The sequence below is a fragment of the Lepidochelys olivacea genome (assembly GCF_965140295.1).
Source record: "Lepidochelys olivacea isolate rLepOli2 genome assembly, chromosome: 20".
Lineage (NCBI taxonomy): Eukaryota > Metazoa > Chordata > Testudines > Cheloniidae > Lepidochelys > Lepidochelys olivacea.
The window spans coordinates 17,610,226-17,635,320 of NC_140430.1; the positions used below are offsets into that span (position 1 = coordinate 17,610,226).

The following is a 25,095-nucleotide window of genomic DNA, read 5'->3' on the forward strand; positions in this document are numbered from 1 at the left end:
TATAGGGAGCCTCCTTCTTACCCTAACCCATGACGCCTTCCTGTGTGGGCAGGACAGGACCAGTTATAGGTGATGAGGATCACTGGGACTTAACAAATGTGATACATTATTAGCAGGTGCAGATACATCCTCTTCTAGCCCCTTCCTCACAGCACTGTGGTTTGCTGCATCAATGACCATCTTATTTATAAAACAAATAAATAGATGCTTAAAAATAAAAGTGTTGCCAGCCTATAACCTCCAGCCCTACAGCTGCTACTGGGCTACACGCGGCTCCGGCGATCTGACGGGATCGGTATCTCACAATGCACTAGGGGTGAAACAGACCTCGCTGCAGAAGGCTAGCCCAAGGCTTAGGGCTTAAGGAGGATGTACATGGTGTCTCGGCGGGGGGAATGCTGTGTATGGACGCTCACTTTCCAACAGCCCAGCTCATAGCATAGGCACGCTTACTTGTGGCAGGGGCCTGCATTGGCACTGATCCCTGCTACAGGACTGAGGTATCGATTGAGTTGTAGGATAAAAATCTAGCCATTTATGCAAAGCCAGGGAAGGACTGTGTGTTTTCTCCACGAACCACCCACAGCCAGGGCGTGGGGACATTGGTGCAGCTAGGACACACAGGTCTTCCTATGGACTCTAGGAGAAGCTGCAGTGGGGCTGGCTGCTGGTAGAGACAGGATATTGGCCTAAATGAACCACAGGTCCAATCCAGTATGGTGACTCCTATACTCTACAGTGTGGCTCTCAACCTTTCCAAACTACTGCACCCCTTCCAGGAGTTTGATCTGTCTTGCACCCCAACAAGTTTCACCTCACTTAAAAACCACTTGCTTACAAAATCAGGCATAAAAAGACAAGTGTCCCAGCACACTATTACTGAAAAATGGCTGACTTTCTCATTTTCACCATATCATTATAAAATTAAATCAATTGGAATATAAATATGGTACTTACAGGTCAGTGGAAGGTATATAGAGCAGTGTAAACAAGTCATTGACTGTATGAAATTTTAGTTTGTCCTGACTTGGCTGGTGCTTTTAATGTATCCTGTTGTAAAACTAGGCAAATATCTAGATGAGCTGATGTACCCCTTGGAAGACCTGTGCATATCACCAGGGATATGCATACCCCGACTGAGAACCACTGCTCTTCAAAGTGTGGGCAGTAGACCCATGCAGTTCACAGACCAGGTGGCCACCTCACCACCACTCAACCAGCCATCCCACAACTATGCACCCCGCGGAGGGGTTGTGGCATAGCTACCCTCCATGGCATGCAGCATGGTCTCCCCGCTTTCCTGGCTTCTGTGCATAACTGCTGCATTTCAGGCTATTTGCATAATCTTATTCATCCCACCCCAGCAGAGAGAGGAACTGAAAGTAAGGAAATAATACAACTGCTCTGAGCGAGGCACTGAGAGCAAGGGAGTGCCTCAAGCAGAACAGGGTCTGGGGTTGGGGTGGGGTCTGTTGCTTCAGCAGCAGCCCACCTAAGCCCATGGTCCCCAGCAATAAGGAATGGCCCAGCAGGAGCTCTATGGGAACTGGCTGTGTCCTCCACCGTCACCAGGGAAGAGACTGGTGAGACAAACAGGTAAAGACAAAGTGGTTGGAAACAGGGCACCATCTGTATCCAGACTTAGAAGGGGCCGATGCGTGTTGTGTTGGGATTGTGTGAAGTGTGCAGCCATGTGCATTGTGGGGTATGTGCAAGGAACACGTACCTACATAGAATCATAGAATATCAGGGTTGGAAGGGACCTCTGGAGGCCATCTAGTTCAACCCCCAGCCCAGAGCAGGACCAATCCCAACTAAATCATCCCAGAAGTATGTGCTTTGTGTGTGTGTGTGTGTGTGTGCAGGGCTGTATGAGTACACGCGTGCTGTTGTGTGAGCGAGTTGTGTCTCTGTGTGTGTACATGGGTGTGTAGCACATCCATCTTTCCGTGTGCAGGGTTGGGTGTTGTGTGTGTGTAGGCAGAGGTGTGTGCCATTTGTATGGGAGGGGGATTGTATGTGTGTAAGTATGTGCAGATGTACATGCTGTATAGTGTGTGGTCATTTTGTGTGTGTAGCAAAAAAGAATGCAGATGTGTGTGCTCTTCGTGGTGTATGTCTGTTCAGAAGGGAGTGGGGTGAGATGGAATAAGGTCAGTCAATCATAAACACAATACATCTCCCACTCAAATCTAGGGGTAGCTGGGGAACCACACTGCGGTTCTCACTTGTATCAGTTTAGATCTTTGTGGAAGAAAATTACTTGGAAAATAACTGAGGAACCATAACTGACTGTGGGCTGAATTCTGCTCCCACTCAAATGCAGGCAATGGGCTGATGGTGTTAGGAGGCCTAGTTCCTCTGGAGCTGTAGAATTGCAACTGCTTGCACCCGGGTGGAACTTAGGGGGGCTGGATGTGGCTAGATCCCAAGCTGGTATGAATTGTCATCACTCCATTGACTTCAGCACAATTACGCTGATTTACACCAACTGGGGATCTGGACCTTTGTCACTAAGGGCATGTCTACATCAGGGGATATCTTAATTTGAGGTTTACAAGCGTTTGGGAAGAATGCAAAACATCAACCATTGCAAAGTTAACTTCTTCCAGTGAACTGGCAAGTAATTAACTTCAGGTCATAAACTCTTGTGTAGACAAGACCTGACGGTAGAAATAATATTAAAATGTCACCATGGTCATATAAGTCATGTCCAAGACTCTAGGACAGATCTCAGAGGCCGTTCAAACCCATACAGATCCTGGCTGTGCTGTAAGATTGAACTGTGTTTTAACAGTTTCTGGGAAAAGCATAACTGTAACCCCTGACCAGGCTGGATTCGTAGCAGGGATGGGATGTAGGAGGCTCAAGGGAGAGCAAAATCTCCCCAACCACGTCAGGACATACGACCTCCATGCCCAAGGAAAAACGCTTCTGAAGAGAAAATTTGTTTCCCTTTTGGAATACGCCAAGTATCAGGTATTTTCTAGGGCTGTCAAGCGATTAAAAAATTAATCGCGATTAATCACCCAATTAAAAAAAATTAATCAAGATTAATTGCACAACTGATCGCACTGTAAAACAATGATAGAATACTATTTAAATATTTGTGGGTGTTTTCTATTTTCAAATATAATGATTTCAATTACAACAAAGAATACAAAGTATAGAGTGCTCACTTTTTTTCTTACAAATATTTGCACAGTAAAAAACAAAAGAAATAGTATTTTTCAATTCACCTCATACAAGTACTGTAGTGCATTCTCTTTATCATGAAAGTTGAACTTACACATGTAGAATTATGTACAAAGAATACCTGCATTCAAAAATAAAACAATGTAAAACTTTAAAGCCTACAAGTCCACTCAGTCCTACGTCAGCCAATCGCTCAGACAAACAAGTTGGGTTATAATTTGCAGGAGATAATGCTACCCGCTTTTGTTTACAATGTCACACAAAAGTGAAAACAGGTATTCTCATGGCACTGTTGTAGCTGGCGTTGCAAGATCTTTACATGCCAGATGTGCTAAAGATTCATATATGTCCCTTCATCTTCAACCACCATTCCATAGGACATGCATCCATGCTGATGGTGGGTTCTGCTCAATAACGATCCAAAGCAGAGCGGACAGATGCATGTTTGTTTTCATCATCTGACACAGATGCCACTAGTAGAAGGTCAAGAATTATTCAAAAACCAGTCAGAGAACACTTCAATCTCTCTGGTCACTCGATTACAGACCTAAATGTCGCAATATTACTACAAAAAGACTTCAAAAACAGACTCCAATGAGAGACTGCTGAATTGGAATTAATTTGCAAACTGGACACCATTAAATTAGACTTGAATAAAGACTGGGAGTGGATGTGTCATTACGCAAAGTAAAACTATTTCCCCATGTTTATTTTTCCCCCCTACTGTTCCTCACACGTTCTTGTCAACTGCTGGAAATGGCCCATCTTGATTATCACTACAAAAGGTTTGTTTTTTCTCTCCTGCTGGTAATAGCTCACCTTAACTGATCACTCTCATTATAGTGTGTATGGTAACACCCATTGTTTCATGTTCTCTGTGTATATAAAATCGTCCTACTGTATTTTCCACTGCATGCATCTGATGAAGTGGGCTGTAGCCCATGAAAGCTTATGCTCAAATAAATTTGTTAGTCTCTAAGGTGCCACAAGTCCTCCTGTTCTTTTTGCAGATACAGACAAAGACAGTCGCTACTCTGAAACCAGTAGAAGGTTGATTTTCTTTTTTGGTGGTTCGAGTTCTGTAGGTTCCACATCTGAGTGTTGCTCTTTGAAGACTTCTGAAAGCATGCTCCACATCTCGTCTCTCTCAGATTCTGGACAGCACTTCAGATTCTTAAACCTTGGGTCGAGTGCTGTAGCTATTTTTAGAAATCTCACACTTCGTTCTGTTTTGTCAAATCTGCTGTGAAAGTGTGAAAATGAACATGTACTGGGTCATCATCCGAGACTGCTATAACATGACTATATGGCAGAATGTGGGTAAAACAGAACAGGAGACATACAATTGTCCTCCAAGGAGTTCAGTCGCAAATCTAATTAACGCATTATTTTTTTAATGAGCATCATCAGCATGGAAGCATGTCTTCTGGAATGGTGGCCGAAGCATCAAGGGACATACGAATGTTTAGCATATCTGGCACGTAAATACCTTGCAATGCCGGCTACAAAAGTGCCATGCGAACATGTGTTCTCATTTTCAGGTGACATTGTAAATAACAAGCAGGCAGAAGTATCTCCCATTAATGTAAACAAACTTGTTTGTCTTAACGATTGGCTGAACAAGGAATAGGACTGAGTGGACTTGTAGGCGCTAAAGTTTTACATTGTTTTGTTTTTGAGTGCAGTTTACATTTGTAAGTTACACTTTCACAATAAAGAGATCACACTACAGCACTTGTATGAGGTGAACTGAAAGACAGTATTTCTTTTGTTTATCATTTTACAGTGCAAATATTTGTAATAAAAATAATAATATAAAGTGAGAACTGTATACTTTGTATTCTGTGTTGTAATAGAAATCAGTATATTTGAAAATGTAGAAAAACATCCAAAATATTTAATAAATTTCAATTGGTATTCTATTGTTTAACAGTGCGATTAATCGTGATTAATTTTTTTGAGTTAATCGCATGAGTTAACTGTGATTCATTGACAGCCCTAGTATTTTCAGAGGGCAGTTATCATGGAAACCTTCCTGCTACAAACCTTCAGTCCACCAACCTCCACGGGAGATGGCACTAGCTGAATTCTGTGCTTTGCTACCATTGGATAATTAGGGCCAGATCCCCAGCTCATGTTATTTTAGAGTTGTCTGCCCTAGAAATGTTTGTTGCTTTAACTATATACTGGTATTGCTAAAGTGGAAAACCCCAGGTAGCATGAATGCAGTTATACCAGCGTAAAAGTTTTTATCCTGGCATAGCTTCTTCTGATACAGGAAGAAGAATAAGCTATATTGGTATAAGGCACCTTTCAACCAGTATAAATGCATCTACACTGAGGCTTATACCAGAATTTGGTTAAAAAAATCGTGCCCTTAATTGACAGTTGTACTGGTGACAGGTTTCAGAGTGGTAGCCGTGTCAGTCTGTATCAGCAAAAACAACAAGGAGTCCTTGTGGCACCTTAGAGACTAACAAATTTATTTGGGCATAAGCTTTCATGGGCTAAAACCCACTTCATCAGATGCACGGAGTGGAAAATACAGTAGCAGGTATATATACACATAGTACATGAAAAGATGGGAGTTGCCTTACCAAGTGGGGGGTCAGTGCTAATGAGACAATTCAATTAACAGTAGAATACCAAGGGAGGAAAAATCACTTTTGTAGTATAATGAGGGTGGCCCATTTCAAACAGTTGACAAGAAGGTGTGAGTAACAGTAGGGGGAAATTAGTATGGGGAAATTAGTCTTTATTCAGGCCTAATTTGATGATGTCCAGTTTGCAAATTAATTCCAGTTCTGCAGTTTCTCACTGGAGTCTGTTTTTGAAGTTTTTTTTGTTGAAGAATTGCCACTTTTAAGTCTGTTATTGAGTGACCAGGGAGATTGAAGTGTTCTCTGACTGGTTTTTGAATGTTATAATTCCTGATGCCAGATTTGTGTCCATTTATTCTTTTGCATAGAGACTGTCTGGTTTGGCCAATGTACATGGCAGAGGGGCATTGCTGGCACATGATGGCATATATCACATTGGTAGATATGCAGGTGAACGAGCCCCTGATAGTGTGGCTGATGTGGTTAGGTCCTATGATGGTCCTATCCCTTGAAGAGATATGCGGACAGAGTTGGCACTGGGGTTTGTTGCAGGGTTTGGTTCCTGGGTTAGTGTTTTTGTTGTGTGGTGCGTAGTTGCTGGTGAGTATTTGCTTCAGGTTGGGGGGCTGTCTGTAGGCAAGGACTGGGCTGTCTCCCAAGATCTGTGAGAGCGATGGGTCGTCCTTCAGGGTAGGTTGTAGATCCTTGATGATGCGTTGGAGAGGTTTTAGTGTGGGGAAGTAGGTGACGGCTAGTGGTGTTCTGTTACTTTCTTTGTTGGGCCTGTCTTGCAGTAGGCGACTTCTGGGTACCCTTCTGGCTCTGTCAATCTGTTTCTTCATTTCACCAGGTGGGTACTGTAGTTGTAAGAATGTTTGATAGACTTCTTGTACTGGTATAACTCTTCTAGTGTAGACCAGCCCTTGGTGTTGCTCTCTTGGAGTCAATGAGCCAAACCGCAGCTGAAGAAAATCCACTGTAGCTCCACTGAAGTAAATGCGGATTTACACCTGCTGAGAATCTGGCCCATAATTTGTAACAGACTTTTTCTTTGATGAGTTTCACCTCTTTCTCCCCCCCGTTGGTGAACAGTTTCAATTTCTGTCCTAATTATGTGGTATCCGAAATGGTTTGCTGAGCAACTCCTCAGCTTCTAAGACCATTTGCCATATTTTGAAATCCAAGGACACATGGCATCACTTCCTTTCCCTGACTGGATAACTGTACCTCCATGGATCAGGTTTCTAGTAGCAAAGGTTCACGCTTACAGGTTCAAAGATCTCTTACCAATGCTGCTTTAGTTTGATGTTGCCAAAGAGCAGCTGCAGTGAAGATGATTTGGTTTCACCAGTTTGAGGGCTGCCTCGCAGACTGTGGGATCAGCATCAGATCCCACAGTGGTATCCTCTAGAGAATTCTCACTTTCTCCAAACACATACCCTTTTCCTTCCTTGTTTGCAGGGATTTACTTATTATCAGGGGGACCAGCACATGCAAGTCACGTCAGATCGGGTGAGTACATATTATTTCCTCCTGATGTTCCTTGGATCAGGATTTCTGCATCTGGGCCAGAGCAGAGTCCTGGGCCATAGCATGGTGCAAAGCGAACCTTGATGAGATGCCAGTGTAGAGATTCTACTCCCAGCTCTGCAGGTGATTTATATGCGACCTTGGACCTCTTTTCTCTTTGTGCCTTGGTTTCCTCATCTGTGAAACGGGTATAACAACTTCAAACCCACCTTCAAACAGGTGCTTTGAGATCTGTGCATAAAGGGACTGATTCTCCTGTCCCACACACCAGTTTTATTATTTGTATTATGATAGCACCTCAAAGCCCCACCTGCGATCAGGGCCCCATTGTGCTGGGTGTTACACAGTCACATCATCAGAGATAGTCCCTGCCCTGTAGAGTTGACAGTCTAAATTTACAAGACAGGCAAATGTGACAGGACAGTGGCAGGAAGTGATTTGCTCAAGGTCACATGGTGGGTCAGTAGCAGAGCAACAAACAGCACCAAGGACTCCCGAGTCTTAGACTAGTGTCCTATCCACTAGGCCACAGTGGCTTTTGGCTTTGCTCCATAAACCAAACCTACTGGACCAGCCAACGTCTCCTAACTTCAGCAGTTTCTACAGATTTTCACCATTAGAAGGGAGAAGAGAATGAGGCTCCAAAAGAAATGAGTAATATCATCATCATTCTTCCAGTAGTGAAGAGGGCAGTTGGTGAAATCTCACTGCAAGTGTTCTGTAATTCCAGAGCTACTAAGAGCTCCATGCCTGGGAGCTCCATCCTCCCTATGAATGCTCTCAGATACAAATGATTTGCTCTAATATAAATATATTAGCTCATTGGGCCAGATCCTCAGTTGATATAACTTGAAGCTATGCCCATTTATACTGTTTGAGGATTTGGTCCAGGAGAGCTGGCTGTATTTCAAGGAATCCCTGTTGAGGTTACAGGGACAAACCATCCCGATGTGTCGAAAGAATAGTAAATATGGCAGGCGACCAGCTTGGCTTAACGGTGAAATCCTAGCGGATCTTAAACATAAAAAAGAAGCTTACAAGAAGTGGAAGGTTGGACATATGACCAGGGAAGAGTATAAAAATATTGCTCGGGCATGTAGGAATGAAATCAGGAGGGCCAAATCGCACCTGGAGCTGCAGCTAGCGAGTGATGTCAAGAGTAACAAGAAGGGTTTCTTCAGGTATGTTGGCAACAAGAAGAAAGCCAAGGAAAGTGTGGGCCCCTTAATGAATGAGGGAGGCAACCTAGTGACAGAGGATGTGGAAAAAGCTAATGTACTCAATGCTTTTTTTGCCTCTGTCTTCACGAACAAGGTCAGCTCCCAGACTGCTGCGCTGGGCATCACAACATGGGGAATAGATGGCCAGCCCTCTGTGGAGAAAGAGGTGGTTAGGGACTATTTAGAAAAGCTGGACGTGCACAAGTCCATGGGGCCGGACGAGTTGCATCCGAGAGTGCTAAAGGAATTGGCGGCTGTGATTGCAGAGCCATTGGCCATTATCTTTGAAAACTCATGGCGAATGGGGGAAGTCCCGGATGACTGGACAAAGGCTAATGTAGTGCCCATCTTTAAAAAAGGGAAGGAGGAGGATCCTGGGAACTACAGCCAGTCAGCCTCACCTCAGTCCCCGGAAAAATCATGGAGCAGGTCCTCAAAGAATCAATCCTGAAGTACTTACATGAGAGGAAAGTGATCAGGAACAGTCAGCATGGATTCACCAAGGGAAGGTCATGCCTGACTAATCTAATCGCCTTCTATGATGAGATTACTGGTTCTGTGGATGAAGGGGAAGCAGTGGATGTATTGTTTCTTGACTTTAGCAAAGCTTTTGACACGGTCTCCCACAGTATTCTTGTCAGCAAGTTAAAGAAGTGTGGGCTGGATGAATGCACTATAAGGTGGGTAGAAAGTTGGCTAGATTGTCAGGCTCAATGGGTAGTGATCAATGGCTCCATGTCTAAGTTGGCAGCCGGTGTCAAGTGGAGTGCCCCAGGGGTCGGTCCTGGGGCCGGTTTTGTTCAATATCTTCATAAATGATCTGGAGGATGGTGTGGATTGCACCCTCAGCAAATTTGCAGATGACACTAAACTGGGAGGAGTGGTAGATACGCTGGAGGGCAGGGATAGGATACAGAGGGACCTAGTCAAATTGGAGGATTGGGCCAAAAGAAATCTGATGAGGTTCACTAAGGATAAGTGCAGGGTCCTGCACTTAGGACGGAAGAACCCAATGCACAGCTACAGACTGGGGACCGAATGGCTAGGCAGCAGTTCTGCGGAAAAGGACCTAGGGGTGACAGTGGACGAGAAGTTGGATATGAGTCAGCAGTGTGCCCTTGTTGCCAAGAAGGCCAATGGCATTTTGGGATGTATAAGTAGGGGCATAGCGAGCAGATCGAGGGACGTGATCGTTCCCCTCTATTCGACATTAGTGAGGCCTCATCTGGAGTACTGTGTCCAGTTTTGGGCCCCACACTACAAGAAGGATGTGAATAAATTGGAGAGAGTCCAGCAAAGGGCAACAAAAATGATTAGGGGTCTGGAACACATGAGTTATGAGGAGAGGCTGAGGGAACTGGGATTGTTTAGTCTGCAGAAGAGAAGAATGAGGGGGGATTTGATAGCTGCTTTCAACTACCTGAGAGGTGGTTCCAGAGAGGATGGTTCTAGACTATTCTCAGTGGTAGAAGAGGACAGGACAAGGAGTAATGGTCTCAAGTTGCAGTGGGGGGGTTTAGGTTGGATATTAGGAAAAACTTTTTCACTAGGAGGATCGTGAAACACTGGAATGCGTTACCTAGGGAGGTGGTAGAATCTCCTTCCTTAGAAGTTTTTAAGGTCAGGCTTGACAAAGCCCTGGCTGGGATGATTTAATTGGGGATTGGTCCTGCTTTGAGCAGGGGGTTGGACTAGATGACCTCCTGAGGTCCCTTCCAACCCTGATATTCTACGATTACTGCACTGGGATTAAGTCTTCTCATCTATTTAGGCTCACCTGATAGCTTTTCCAATGAGGAGGATTATGACGATGTGTCCCTGTCCGAGATGGGACATCAGATGCAAAAGAGGCTACCAGCTTATAAAGACAATACAGATGTAGCAAGCCAGAGAAGCAAGGAAGGCACAGGTAGAACCTACTTCTTCTCCTCCTGTTCACTCCCTGGCCTGAACTGATCCCTGGTGACGTCAGTGGGGATTCACCAGAGATGAGCTGGGGCCCATGACTGCATGTGGAGTTACATTCCCAGCAGCAACGTGGCCTGGAGAAGCCTGCATATTTGATCATGGGTGAATTGACACTTCCTCCAATGCCTGCATTTTCCTTCCTGTTTGCAGGCTTTTACGTGCTAGCCGGGAAACCAGCATCTTCAAGTCTCCCAAGGACAGGTTAGTTGGAATTCCTGCAGTCTCCTGTCCCTTGGACTCTATTGTCTGTGTTGCGCTGGGTAATTGGATTCATATGGGCTACGGAGCAGCCGTCAGATGGGAATGGCTTTTGGTTGCTATAGACCTGGAACCAATCTATCTGTCTAAAGGTTTTATCCTGCCACCCATATCTGACTACCTTCCACATAAAGTTAATAGTATTAGCAGAGTCCCTAGTGGACTTCATGGAGTCTCTACCACTTCTCCCTTTTGGTTTGGATTAGGACTGATGCCCTAGAGATTAAAGTCCTCACATCCATTTTCCATGACACCCCACAGCCAACCCCCTGCCTGGAGCCAGATTGGAGCCAATGCTTTAGAGGTGAACAGTCCTGTATTCCCTTCCCCAACCTCTCAGTCTTCTGATCTAACCATGAGACTCCACTCACCCCTCAGAGCTGGGGAGAGAACCTGGGAATCCAGGTGCCCAGTCCTAACCACCAGGCACCCCTCTCCTCTCAGAGATGGGGAGAGAATGCAGGAGTCCTGAATTCTGGGCCCCACCCAGATGTGACCACTAGACCACACCGCTTCCCATTACTCATTTAAAAGAGAGAGCCATTGTCTTTGTTTTCAGTGCAAGCCAACATGATTCTGAAAAGTTTAAATAACCACAAAGTCTTCCTTTAACATCAAGAGCCTGGGTGAAACCCTGTCCTGGGGTAAACGATTCTGGGGTCCTTCCTGCTAGGAAATGCTGAAAATACAGGGAGGTACGGTCAGAGATCTAACTAGTGCTGCTCTCCACAGCTGACCCCATTCCTGGCTCCAATCAAGGAATAGGCTACAGACCGAAGTCCATTGTGACACTCTATGTCCTGATGGGGATTTGTTTTGCAATGTGGGCAGTTCTCCTCTCAATAGCAGTGGTGAAATGTAAGTCTCAGCACAAGTTAGTATGGACACCTACGTGGGGGGGTTGGGGGTGGGAGGGGCCTACTGATGTTATTCTCTTCTCTAAATTAATATATCTGTGCTAGGACAGGCATGCCACAGGGGCAGAAGTGGGGAGAGAGCATCACAGAAAAGCAACTAACAGAAAAAAATGCATGGCTATCAGCTCCCCCGGCCGCCCCCCACACACTGATTTCAGTTACACTGGGGCTAAAACACCCCCTACACACACCGATCTACTATGCTAGTTCCAAAGCGTGCCCACACATGCACGCACCCCCCCCGATTTCAGTGCCACTGAAATCAGAATACACACTAATCTCGGGAACACTGGTGCAACAGCACCATACGCTGTGTCTCGGATCTGTTACACTAGTGTAAATCCAGAGTAACTCCAGTAAAGTCACAATGCTGTAAGCGTCATTTTAGGCTGTCCTGAGCCCTGTCCTGACTTGGTATTACTTTCCACTCACCTTGCACTGGTGTAACGGACTGCACAAGGTTCAGGGCAACAGGAGATCAAGCTCTCCTTTATCTACTTCCACAACCCATACAAGCAACACGGCTTTACCGCTGGATGTTAAATGGGCTCATGCGATTATTGAACATGGAGGATGAGGGTGGGGGAGTGCGACCAGCAACTCCAGACAAATCCCTGCTCCAGCGATTCACCCATCAAGTCCTCTCCAAGGGAGAGTTAGTGCTACATCTCTTTCTCCCCGCCACGTGGTCTTATAATGATTTATTTATTACTATTCTTACTTGTACTACAAGATGAAGGCCCCATTGTGCTCGGCACTGTACAGGAATGTAGAGAAAGGCGGTCCTTGCCCTGTCAGTCTAAATGGAGGAGGGTACATCTACACAGTAAAGAAAAGAACCCCAGAACCCATGGCAGCGGTCTCAGATCAGGATCAGTTGACTTGGGCTTGTGGGGCTAAAACTAGCATGCAGATGTTCGGGCTTGGGCTGGAGCTGGGCTCCAGGACCCTCCCCGCTTTCAGAGCCCAGGGTCCCAGCCCAAGCCTGAACGTCTACGCTGCTAGTTTTAGTCCTGCAGCGTGAGGCCCGTGAGCCTAGCCAGTTGGCCTGGACTCTGAGACTGGCTACCACCGGCCTTTTTTTCACCCCCTGTATAGACATACCCAAAGGGTGGGAGGGACTCCTATCAGTGCAGTCGAGTCCCATACCAGCAATCCCACCCTTAGGGATCAGATACTGCTCTTGGTTACAGTGGTGTAAATCTGGAGTAACTCCACTGGGTCAGATTTTCAGCTGTGTGAATCAACATCGCCCCACTGACTTCAAGGCATAAGCCAACCTCTCATTATTGGGTCATGGGAGGAAACATCCCTTGGAGTCAGGTTACCACCAGTGCACCTTCCCCTGAAGCAGCGGGTGGAGGCCGCTGTTGGAGACAGGATACTTGACGAGATGAGATTCCTGATATGATCCAGTGTGGTCATTTCTAACTAGCTGAGGGGCTGGCCTCTTTATTTTAGCATGAATGGAAAAAGCCATATTCTTTTGTTTCCTTTTTAGACTTGGAGGTGTCAGAGGAGTTAAAAGTTTTAAACTATAACCACTCGGAGAGGCTAATGAACGGTAGGTTCTTGGACTCTAGCCAACGTGATGTAGGTACTTCTGGTTAACAGTGGAACTTGCTGGATTTGAATTAGGGGTGGGTGGATCAATTTGGCAAAGCTAATCCTTTCAGGAATCCTGGGCCCATCTCTAGCACCACTGAAGCATCACAAAGCTTTTTGTAAGTAATGAAAAAAGCTAAACAAACCACTCCCTAAATCTGATTCTCCTTTCATTTATATCAAGAAAAGAACCATTGACTTTGATAGAGTTACTTCTGATTTACACCAGAATTACACCTTTAGCCCTGATTCAGCTCTCACATCAGTTTATATTAGTGTAGCACCAATGGAATTACTGCAGATGCCCACTGGTTTAAGTGCGATCAAGATCAGACCCACTGAGCTTAATGGAGTTACTCCTGATTTACACTGGATAGTATGAGAGGAGAATCAGATGGACAAACAAGCTGCAAGAGGCAAAGGATTTGGTTAAGGTCACACAAAAGAGACTGGACACTTAGAAGAGCCTTAGCTGATGTAAATCAATAAATGCCAATTGACATCAGTTGAGGCTTATTGTTATCGTTTATCTGTATTGTGGTACCACATAGTGGCCCCATCCCTACCATGCCAGGCGCTGTGCAAACATATAAAAAAGTCATGGTCCCTGATCCAAAGAGCTTACACTCAAAGACAAGAAATATCAGGTGAAAACAACAAATAAATGGTAGGAGCACACAGTCACAATGAAGGAATTAAGGATCTGGCCCATCATGAGGAAGGCTGCCTCTCATAAGAGCTTAAGCTTAGTTTTTCAGCTCCAAATGGAGCTGAACTGAATTTCAATTATTACTTGCATTACACCAAAGTCAGGGCTCCATTGTGCTAGGCACTTTACAGGCACATGAAGAAAAACAGCCCTTGCCTACACAGTCTAAATAGGCAAGACAGACACAGGGTGCGAGGGAAAAGAGACTTGCCCAAACTTGCAGACAGAGGTGGGAATAGAACCGAGCTCCTTAGCACAGCACCTCATCTGCTAGACCATGCTGCCTACTTCCCATTGCTTCATATGATGCTTTGCACTTTTCAGTGGTGCAGGACCTGGCTGATGGACGAATAGAGCGAAAGAGAATCCAGAGCGACATGAACAAAAGCTTTAAGGAATTGTGGGATTTGGCAGGTGAGAGAACATCGGGCATATTTTCATCGCTGTTATTTTCTCATGGTCTGTTCATGGTACCATGAAAACTATGGTTGACTGTTATCAATTTTACCCCAAGAAGCATCAGAAGGGGCTGGTGAATGAAAGTCAGTTTCTGCTCTTGGTTACCCAGTATAAATCCAGAGTAACTCAACAGAAGACTATTGAGTCACTTTGAGTTTATGGCAGTATGAATAAGAGCAAGATTTGGCGAAAGGAGGATTCTAAGGTAGGCAGAATCCAAATAAAAAAGGATTTACAGGTCAAAATGGCTCATGGAAACAAATTAGACGACTGAAATTTCTGGAAAACATGTGACATGCTCCCAGTGAGCCACCTCACTAAATAAGCAAAAAACTGCTTTCTGCATGAGCCAGAGTTTCCAACAGTAAAGGAAGGCTGTCCTGAATTCTCCCTTACAGCATCCCTCTGCAGTGTTCTCCCAGAGTCTATAAAATGTGCAGCCGGCTGGAAGAAGTTTGGGAAAGCATGCTATTACTTTTCAAATACGACGACAGACTGGATGGGTGCGAAGCAGTTCTGTACTGATCAAAACTCTTACCTGGTTATCGTTAACAATGACAATGAACAGGTAAGCTATCCCCTCTGTTTGCTATAGTACGCCATTCAGAATGGAAAGAGTGAGGCATAAGGATCAGATCCTGCTCTCAGCTCCATCCATGTCAATCCAGAGTAACTCCAGTAAATTCAGGGGGGTTTCACAAGTTTTCACTGCCTCATCTTCCTCTCTGACTGATGTAACTCGACTGGCTGCAATTAAGTCACGCTGATGGGAGAAGAGAATCAAGCTTGGGGTATCAGAGTAGCAGTCTGTATTTGCAAAAAGAAAAGGAGTGCTTGTGGCACCTTAGAGACGAACCAATTTATTTGAGCATGAGCTTTCGTGAGCTACAGCTCACTTCATCGGATGCATTTGATTTGAGATTTGACCAGACCCTGAGATTTGAAAATCAGCATAGCTCTACTGAAGGCACTGGAGCTCCGCCAATTTAAATCAGCAGAGGATCTGGCCCTTTTGACTTCAGTAGAACTACACCAGCTGAGGATGTGGCCCTGAAAGCCCATATGTGCTTCTTTTAGAGCACTGGGGAGGAGGCTATAGTGGGAGGACGTTTGTCAGAGCGGTGCACCCTGCCCCACTGGGAACCCCCAAACTCATCTCCCCTAAGGCAGTGAAAAAACATTCAGAAGGCCGTGACTTTTGATCGCTAGACAGCTGGCTGACATACAAGGGAAAGGCTGTTGAGATACTATGCCGATGGGTGCATTAGAATTGTACAGACTGACCGCTCCATTTCACCTTGCCAGTCCCCAGAGCCATCATGCTGGCCTTCGTCATATTAAATTCTTTTCCGTTCTAGGCTTTTTTGAAAGACTGTAATAAACAGAAAAGGACATACTGGCTGGGACTGAGTGATGCAGTGGAGGAAGGGACGTGGCAGTGGGTAGACAATAGCCCGTATTCTGTCAGGTAAGCCCCTTCTCATGCAAATTCCTTAATCAGAAAATTAGTCCCAATACTCAGGAGTTTTGAAGCCATGGCTATGTCTGTTTTGTCTCTTATCTCATGAAAGGGGACTGAGCAGGATAGGCTCAGAACAGGCACTGAGCACGGGAAGCAGGGATGCAGAACTGGGGCTGGAATCTTAGCATGGGAGAACTCTTTCACACAAAGTTAGTGCCAATAAAAAGTACCCTGGAGACTGCAGTCCTTTGTTTGTCTGCAGAGAAGGTACAGCTGAGCAAGCCCCACTTCTGCGCTGGCTCTTCCTTGCCAATACGCCTCACCTCCGCCCTGGAGCGACTCCTCTGGTGTGAGAGGGGAGTTCAGTCTCCATGGCCTATTCCATCCTTGGCCTCTCTGATCTGATGGCCAACATATTTTTGCTAATTAGGGAGTGAGTTTCTCACAACGTCCTTCCTGTCCCAATGTTGGCGCACAGGGCGGAAACCAGTCTCTTCCACACTTATGGTGTTGAGATAGCCTATTCTGCCCTCCTTGCTAAGGGTTCTTCTTAAGGTTTTTCTTGAGTGCCCTAGATTCCTCACACCAGTTGGTTTCTACCTGGCAGCTTCATGTGGGAATCTGTGTGTTTTCATCCTGAGTGCAAGCCCCACATATGTCCAGCACTTCCTTCTGATTCTGATGGAAATGAGTTGTGGGTTGTTGATTTCTCAGATATCTTCATTGGTGATGACATTTTTTTCAGTCAACTCCCAGAATATTTCATAGACACTAAATTTCCAAAGTTGCCTAGTTTTCTGTCTAAGATTTTAGTAAATCTCCAGGTCTCGCAGCAGTATGTTAGCACCGAGATTATATTTCAATTGAAAATTCTCAGGTTTTGTTCTAGTACTGTATCTCTTTGATTTCTAGATGTTGCTGAATTTAGAAAGTGCTGTGGGTGGCTTTACTATCCTTGATGTCACTTCCTTCTTGAGGCCTCCATTGGCTAACTTTCTTGACATTTTTGCATTCTGCTGTGATGTTACTGCTTGATATCTGGGTTTCAAGGATGTTTGTTTCAGCGTAATTAATTCTGAGCCCCCCTTGGCGTGCTATTTTTGCCAAGTTCTCTGTCTTTGTTTTTAACTTTCTGGGGGTGTTTCTCAGTAACACAATATAATCAGCAAAGTCTAGGTCTTCTAAGCTTTTTGGCATCTACCCTTGCTATATCAGTGTTTGTGTTGCTAATACACTTCTTTCTTAATTATACAGTCTATTGCAATGCCAAACAATGGTGGAGATAAAATTCAACTCTATTTCATGCGGTCCACTCTGAACCAGTCCGTGTTCTGGTTGTTCACCCTTACAGAGCACTTTGCATCTTTATACATGGCTTTGATGTTGCCAATGACTTTAACTGGGATTTTGTAGGATTGAAGAATATTCCACAATGTATGTCTGTGCAGGCAGGCAAATGCCTTTTGAAAAAAAAATTAAAAAAAAATCAATAAATCTGATAAAGAGTGGAGTTTGCTATAATGGTTCTTAGTGTGAATATCTGATCTACATAGGATCTTTTGGGCCTGAATCCAACTGGTTCTTCTCTAAGCTTTGCATCCACTGCCTCTTTCATTCTGTGTAGTATCACACTGCAGAAGGCTTTCCCTACAACAGAGTAATGTAACTCCCCTCCAGCTGTTACGGTCAGGAAGATCACTCTTTTGGGGTATTTTGACAGGGATTCCATGATTCCACTGGTCAGGAGGAAACCCGCTTTCCTGCAAATATCATTGAACATCTCTGTCAATTTTGATAGGATAGTAGGATCAAATACTTTCATCATTTCTGCTATAATTTGGTCATCTCCCACCACTGTTACTTTTCAGATTTTTGACTGCAGCCTGTATTTCTGACATCTTTACTGGACTCTTGTTAATGTGAAGTTGATCAGCTTCCCACGTTCCATCAAACATGATGCTGAAATGGGACTGGGTCTATTGACGACTTCTTTGAAATGCTCTGCTCATCTGTTTTATCGGTTCTACTTCAGCTGTAAGCCTTTGTCTGTCTTTGCTTTTCATTGGCCCATGTCCGGTTTTGAAATTTTCACATGGGTTTTTAGTCACTTGGTAAACAGCTATGTGGTTTCCTAACATAGCAGCAACATCAACAGCAACTTCAGCTGCTAGGTTTTCAACATATCTTTCCTTGTGTTGCTTCACACCGCTTTTCCTGCTTTCTTATACTCCTCTTTTGGCTTTTGCCTGGTCTTAGCATTCAGGAGTTTTCCTTTCAGTTCTTTCCTTGATGAGATACCACTGTCTCTTGGCTTATCCAATTCTTGCTCTATGTTGATAACCAACTCTGACTGCTGCCGCTTGAATCATATGGTTTCTGATCACTGCCCATTTTTCTTCAGGCCCAGTCTCTATCTCACCTCTCTCGGCCTCTGCCAGTGCCTGAAGCCCGTTTCTTAGTTCAAGCTGGGATTTCTCACACTACGCTTTTGCTTTCAGTTTTATAATGGTGATTTTCCTTTCCCGCTTTCTGCTTAGCATTGATGGTTCTCAATTTTAATTTCAGTTTAGCAATGCAAAGATTGTGGTCACCGCTAACATCTGCTGCTCGATATGTCCTTACATCTTGGATGGATTACTTGGATCTTGAGCTAGTGTGGATGTGCTCAGTCTGACTTTTCATTTTGCCATCTGATGAAATCCAGGTTTCTGTGTGTATTCCTTTGTTAGGGAACAGGTACTTGCAAGAACCAGGTAGGTAACCAAGCACAATTCAGTAGTCTCTCACCATTTTGGTTGATGGTTCCCAACCCATGTTTCCCCATTGCTCTTTCCATTCCTTAGTTGTCACATCCTATTTTAACGTTAAAGTTGCCCATCGCACGGAGTAAGCCACGTATAGGTATTCAGTCAACCACACTTTGGAGACAATTGTAGAATTCATCTTTATCCTCAGCACTATGTTCCTTTGTTGGCGCTGTATGATGGACATTTTTAGGAATCTGGTTTGGTATCTGGCGCATATGATGCTTTGATTAATCAGTTCCCAGCCAGTGAGTAATTTTTCAGCAGAATCTGTCAGAATCAGAGCTATTCCCCCAAGTGTTTGTTGTCACTACAACCTGAGTAAATGAGATGTTTCCTCTCTTGCTTGAAACGCTTCTTATCCGCCTCTATCAACCGGCTCTCACTGATGCTCAAGATTTCGAGTCTGTCATTGTCCCTCTCTCTCATGACCTGCAAGATCTTTGATGTTTGAAACATTGTTCTCACATTCCAATAAACAACTCTGAAAGCCAGCATCAAACTTGTGGGGGTCCTGGCATCCACCAGGAGCCTTCTTGCAGCATGAAGGGTCAGCAGTGTTCGTTTTTACTGAAATGCTGTCAAGTGATTAAAAAAAATTAATCATGCGATTAATCAGACTGCTAAACAATAATAGAATACCATTTATTTAAATATTTTTGGATGTCGTCTACATTTTCAAATATATTGGTTTCAATTAGAACCCAGAATACAAAGTATACAGTGCTCATTTTGTATTTATTTTTGATTACAACCTAATACAAGTACTGTAGTGCAATTTCTTTATAATGAGTTGAACTTACAAATGTAGAATTATGTACAAAAAATAACTGCATTCAAAAATAAAACAATGTAAAACTTTAGAACCTACAAGTCTCACTTTCAGGTGACATTGTAAATAAGCAGTAGTCAGCAGTATCTCTCGTAAATGTAAACAAACTTGTTTGTCTTAGCAATTGGTTGAACAAGAAGTAGTACTGAGTGGACTTGTAGGCTCTAAAGTTTTACATTGTTTTGTTTTTGAGTGCAGTTATATAACAAAAAATCTACATTTGTAAGTTACACTTTCACGATAAAGAGATTGCACAGCAGTACTTGAATGAGGTGAATTGAAAAATAGCATTTCTTTTGTTTATCATTTTTACAGTGCAAATATTTGTAATAAAATAATAATATAAAGTGAGCACTGTACTCTTTGCATTCTGTGTTGTAATAGAAATCAATACATTTGAAAATGTAGAAAAACATTCAAAAATATTTAATACATTTCAGTTGGTATTCTATTGTTTAACAGTGCAAGTAATCGCGATTAATTTTTTTAATCACAGTGAATTTTTTGGATTAATCGTGTGAGTTAACTGCGCTTAATCGACAGCCCTACTAAGAACCCCAACACTCTATGTGACTAGATCCCCCTGGCGTGCTGTCTGTGACTATGGTCGGCCCACCGTGCACTCCTGACTCTCTCCCCTCATTGTTCCTGCTTGCCCCTGCTTGCCGGGATCCAATAAAAAAAAAAAAAAAGAAGCAACAAGCTACAAGCAGCTCCAAGCCAAACAAGCAACAAGCTCAAGCCAAAAACTAGCCAACAAGCAACTCACAAGCCAATTAAGCCAAAAATAAGCCCAATTTCTGTGGTTTTTTTCATGGGTTTGGCATGTCTGACTGGCAGCCCCAGCATGCAGGAAGTGGGGTTCCATTATGGTGCTTTGTTGTTATTCTTCTCCATTGTTATATGGACTTGTCCCTCTGGTAAATGAATTGACACTAAGGGACAACTTGTGGCTTAGCATAAGTGGGTGCATCTCTGTGGATTTGCACCTGCTTTCACCAGACCAGACTTTAGTCCTAGGGATTCATTTCACATAGACCACCAAAGAGCCATCAGATGGTGACATCTCCTGGTTGTTTAGCCAACCTGTCTGGACTGACCCAGTACTTTAGAACTGGAACCCTCCAGTATTCAGAGCAATCCAATCTCCCCTGCCTTGGAATAACTCTGGCTGGAGAGTTGCCACTCTTGCCAGGGTTTGAGATGTTCTACAGAACCTTCCCCTCCTACAGCTCCTTCCCCGTATGTAGGGTGGCACCATGCCCTCCCAGAGCACCTCCTTGTGGTACAGCAAGGCCCTGCAGGCACACTTCCATCAGTTACCTCTACAGGGATTCAGAAATAAAATCACTCGCCTCCAGAATCTTTAAACAATATTCCCCTTCTCCTGGGGTCTAATTTATTTAGTGTATACACATAGGTCATCTGATTTTCAGCTGTAACAGGAAAAGACTGATAAAAACAGCACGATAGGAAAAGAAAAAAAAATCTGTGTTTATCCGATAAACACTGGAAAATATTACTTGTATCTAAGGGCTTGTCTGCACAGAGCAGTAATTCGGATTATGGGCATTGGGATGGGTGATTTTTAAAGCATACTAATGTGTTGTGCGTTAATTGGTCTGTGTAGACCCTGCTGGTGTGGACTAAAGGTTCTCAAGTGTGCTTTAACATAGTGCTGATGGAAACAATACTACGTTAAAGTGTGCCTAGGGAATATTACAAAGAGATGATTTACAGTATATACTGTGACAGACCCAGACCACTGGGATACAGGAGTCTGGTAGAAGGCAAATATACTGGCCAGCGGATGAAGAGTTTTCTGTTCCCTGAAGGGCTGCACTAGAGCAATCAGGAACCTGCTAGAACCAGTTAAGATAAGCAAGCTAATTAAGACACCTGGAGCCCATTAAGAACATACTAGAATCCATCATGGCAGGCAGACGAATCAGGACACCTGGTTTAAAAAGGACCAGGAGGGTGTGCAAGGAGTGCTACTGGAGGACTGAGGAGTACAAGCATGATCAGGCTTCAGGAGGAAGCTGGTCCTGCTTGGTTAGGAGAGGGTGGAGCCTTGCCTCACCATCTCTACAAGACTTCAGGTCCTGGACTCTTAAAAGAATAGCACAAGTTTTCACCCGTCAGACTCTTCCCTGGGACAGATTCTCCTCTCGCCATAGCTGCCTTTGTCATCTTCCAAGAACCTGGGGTACTAAACCTTAAAGGGACCACACTACAGGATAGGGGTGGGATGACCCCTAGGCCCTACTACCCCGACACTGCAGGGCAACCATTGACCCATTGATCTGACTGGCATTGATTGCCCTCTTGCTAACACCAGTGCAAATCCAGAAAGCCAGATTCCCAGCTCATGTAAATTGGCATTGCTCCATTTACATGTCCACTTACATCAGATGAGGACCCAGGAATGTACTGATGACAGGACTTACTGGTGTAAGAGGATAATCAGGCCTGTAGCATTACCTTCTCAGGGTAAGCTTTTGGTCTCCATTACACTGGAGTAAATCTTTAATCTCTCCATTGACGTCCATTTGGCTTACTCTTACACCGTTACCAGAATATGGCCCGCTGGATTTAATCTTAAACTCGATGGAAGAATTTGTAGATATCTGTCTCTGCAGTGGCAGAGCTGTATTTAATAAAGGGGGCTGAGATCTACAAAATCCCTCCTTAGAGGCTACAGTTATTAGCACTGCCTTGAGAGGCGTGAACTTTTCCCATTTGTCTTAATGGGTTTTAACTCTGGAACCTGAAGGTGACCTTTTAAATGTCAGCACAGTTTAACTACATCAGCAGACTCTATGTGGCTTTGTTTTTCTTGGCAGCTTTTGGAGCTTCGGGGAACCAGACATCAAGGGTGAGGAAGAAGACTGTGTCAGCATGAGGTCTACTGGGACATGGAGCGATTCCGAGTGCTCCCGGCCCAATTACTGGATTTGTGAAAAGACATGGATCTGCTGACCCACTTTTCAAACACGCTCTTGTTATGGGATTGAGCACAAGTCCCACTGCTCCTTCTGCACCTGCTCAGTGGCTGACAAGAACTCAGTCCGGCTCCCCAGTAGCTGAACTGAAGATGACATTTCTCCAGATTGTTAATAGTGCTCTCCTGCATGCTAGTTAGTGCTGTAGGTTCAGGGGTCCAACTGGTCCCCAGAAAAGTGGCAGTATTATCCCTCAGTCCTGTTCACTTCCTCGAGTTTTACCCATAAAACGCAGAGCAGTTGCACACTTCAGCTAAAATGATCAGCAGTTGAAATGTAACTGTGTTGACATGTAAATGGCCACCATTGAGCTTCAGAATCAACACCCACTTAAAACAAATGAGGAAAGTTCATGCCTCTCAGAGCTATGAGGCCCAATTCTTTACTTGCATCTGTTTTAAACTGAGGTAACAACAGGTTTCAATATAGTTACTTCTGCATCAGTAGTGTCTACTTAACTCTCAGAAATTATACCTTCTATAGACTAATTCTTATACTTCAGATCCACTCCTCAAAAATATGACTGTGTTGACAAGACCCATTAAGGGGATGCAGCCACTTCACTCATACTCTATATTTAGGCTTGGCAGAATTAGACTGTTTTTATATATACAGTTTTGACAGATAAATAATAAACATTTATTTAAGTATTTTTTAAAAAAATAATCAATGTAAATTTTCACAGTTGTAGAAAATTATGGGCAGGTCAGACAATATTTATGACAGTACATGTAGACATTCAAAAACTTAAACCATTATCACAGTTAAAACCACAAATTGTCAATGTCATATGTCAGAATGGTTGGGTTCAGAATAGCAGCCGTGTTAGTCTGTATTCGTAAAAAGAACAGGAGGACTTGTGGCACCTTAGAAACTAACCAATTTATCTGAGCATAAGCTTTCGTGAGCTACAGCTCACTTCATTGGATGCATACAGTGGAAAGTACAGTGAGGAGATTTTATATACACACAGACCATGAAAAAATATACACTGTACGGAGAGTGATCACTTAAGATGAGCTATTACCAGCAGGAGAGTGGGGTGGGGGGAGAGAAAACCTTCTGAAGCGATAATCAAGGTGGGCCATTTCCAGCACATATCCAGGAGTTAACAAGAACGTCTGAGGAACAGTGGAAAGAGGAATAAAAAAGGGGAAATAGTTTCACTTAGTATAATGACTCAACCACTCCCAATCTCTATTCAAGCCTATGTCAGAATAGACAAAGTAGATATCCTTAAATCAAACTCTAATATATGCGCAAGCGGTATTTTCCTTACTTTATCTGTCCATAAATTCTGATTATTAGAAATGAACATTTTTTGTCGGTTTGTTTGCGTACTGTGAAATCGACATTTACCGATAAACATCTAATCCTTCCAATCTTACATATATTCCTCCTTCACTTTCTATCACTCCATGCAAATTGTATCTCTCCCTGCCTTAAGCCATGTCCTTTCATTCATTTGTGGAATAATAATTAGGTGATTCTGTAGCTACGGTCAAGTTGAGTATTGCCCTTTAAAACAGGGATTCTGCTTTATTGCTACATAGAAAGAATATAGCATATTTTCCTCAAACGTGCAGCAATTATAACTGATCACAGAATGAATTTTCTGAGGGTTTACAAATAAGTCTGTTGACTAGTTTGGATTATAATCAATTAAACTTGTGTCCTTTTAAGAAGTGCAGTGCACATTGCCAGAATTTTTTTTTTGTACTGAATGAGAAAATCCTCTGTTGTGACAAACTGTCTGTTTAAAGATTGACTTTTCTAAGTGCTCTAAAATTGACATGTTTGTTGGATTTCTTTAAATTTGGTGTGCCTCAGGGGGATGCAGGGTAGGATTAGTGAAGCAAATTTGGAGTCATTTGAGCTAGGGATTCCAGAGATATAAGCCTGGAAAAAACAGCTATTTTTTAAAAAAGGTTTCTAGGTGTTTTTTTTTTTTTTTTTTTTTTGCAGAGAGCTAAAGATCAAACTATTGATGGGATGCAGGTAAAAATGGTCTCAATCTGTTGAGTTTTACCCAAGGTAGTGCGTGGCACTCACTAAATCTTTGAGGGACCCAAACTGATAACAGAATTTAAGAAAATGTACATTTTTACACTGCACGTGCACCAATACAAAAAACCAGCTAGCTGGGTTCCATGCCAGTTTTTATATGCTTTAATCCTCAACTCGTAAGAGCTCTAAAATCTGCACAGTTAATCGGATTGCTTTGAAATCTGGTGTGCCTCACGGTGGCATAGGGTAGAGTTAGGGATCCAAATCTGGGGTCATTTGGCCGAGTTCCCAAGTTACTGGTCCCCTCCAAAAAACGGTTTCCTTCTTTTGCCTTCTGCTGTTAATCTGCGAGGTACTAATGACTGAATGAATCTCAGGCCTGGTCTACACTACAGAGTTAGGTCAATGTAAGGCAGTTTATAGTGACTTAACTCTGTAAGTGTCTACACTACAATGTTGCTCCTGCCGATTTAAGTCGCCCACTACACCGACTTAATAACTCCATCTCCACAACAGGCATAGTG

At 43.7% G+C, this 25,095-nt stretch overlaps 1 protein-coding gene across 1 annotated transcript; it reads left to right on the forward strand.

The window, feature by feature from the left end:
- Window positions 1–1,520: 1,520 nt before the first annotated feature.
- LOC311510461 (hepatic lectin-like) lies at window positions 1,521–22,581 on the forward strand (the record flags this gene model as incomplete). The annotated part of the gene is made up of 8 exons (XM_084610124.1): window positions 1,521–1,596; window positions 7,257–7,307; window positions 10,317–10,454; window positions 10,664–10,714; window positions 11,504–11,629; window positions 14,860–15,029; window positions 15,820–15,929; window positions 22,406–22,581. The coding sequence occupies 8 exons, from the start codon at window positions 1,521–1,523 to the stop codon at window positions 22,539–22,541; spliced, it is 858 nt and encodes a 285-aa protein (XP_084466250.1). The 3' UTR covers window positions 22,542–22,581.
- Window positions 22,582–25,095: the final 2,514 nt, after the last annotated feature.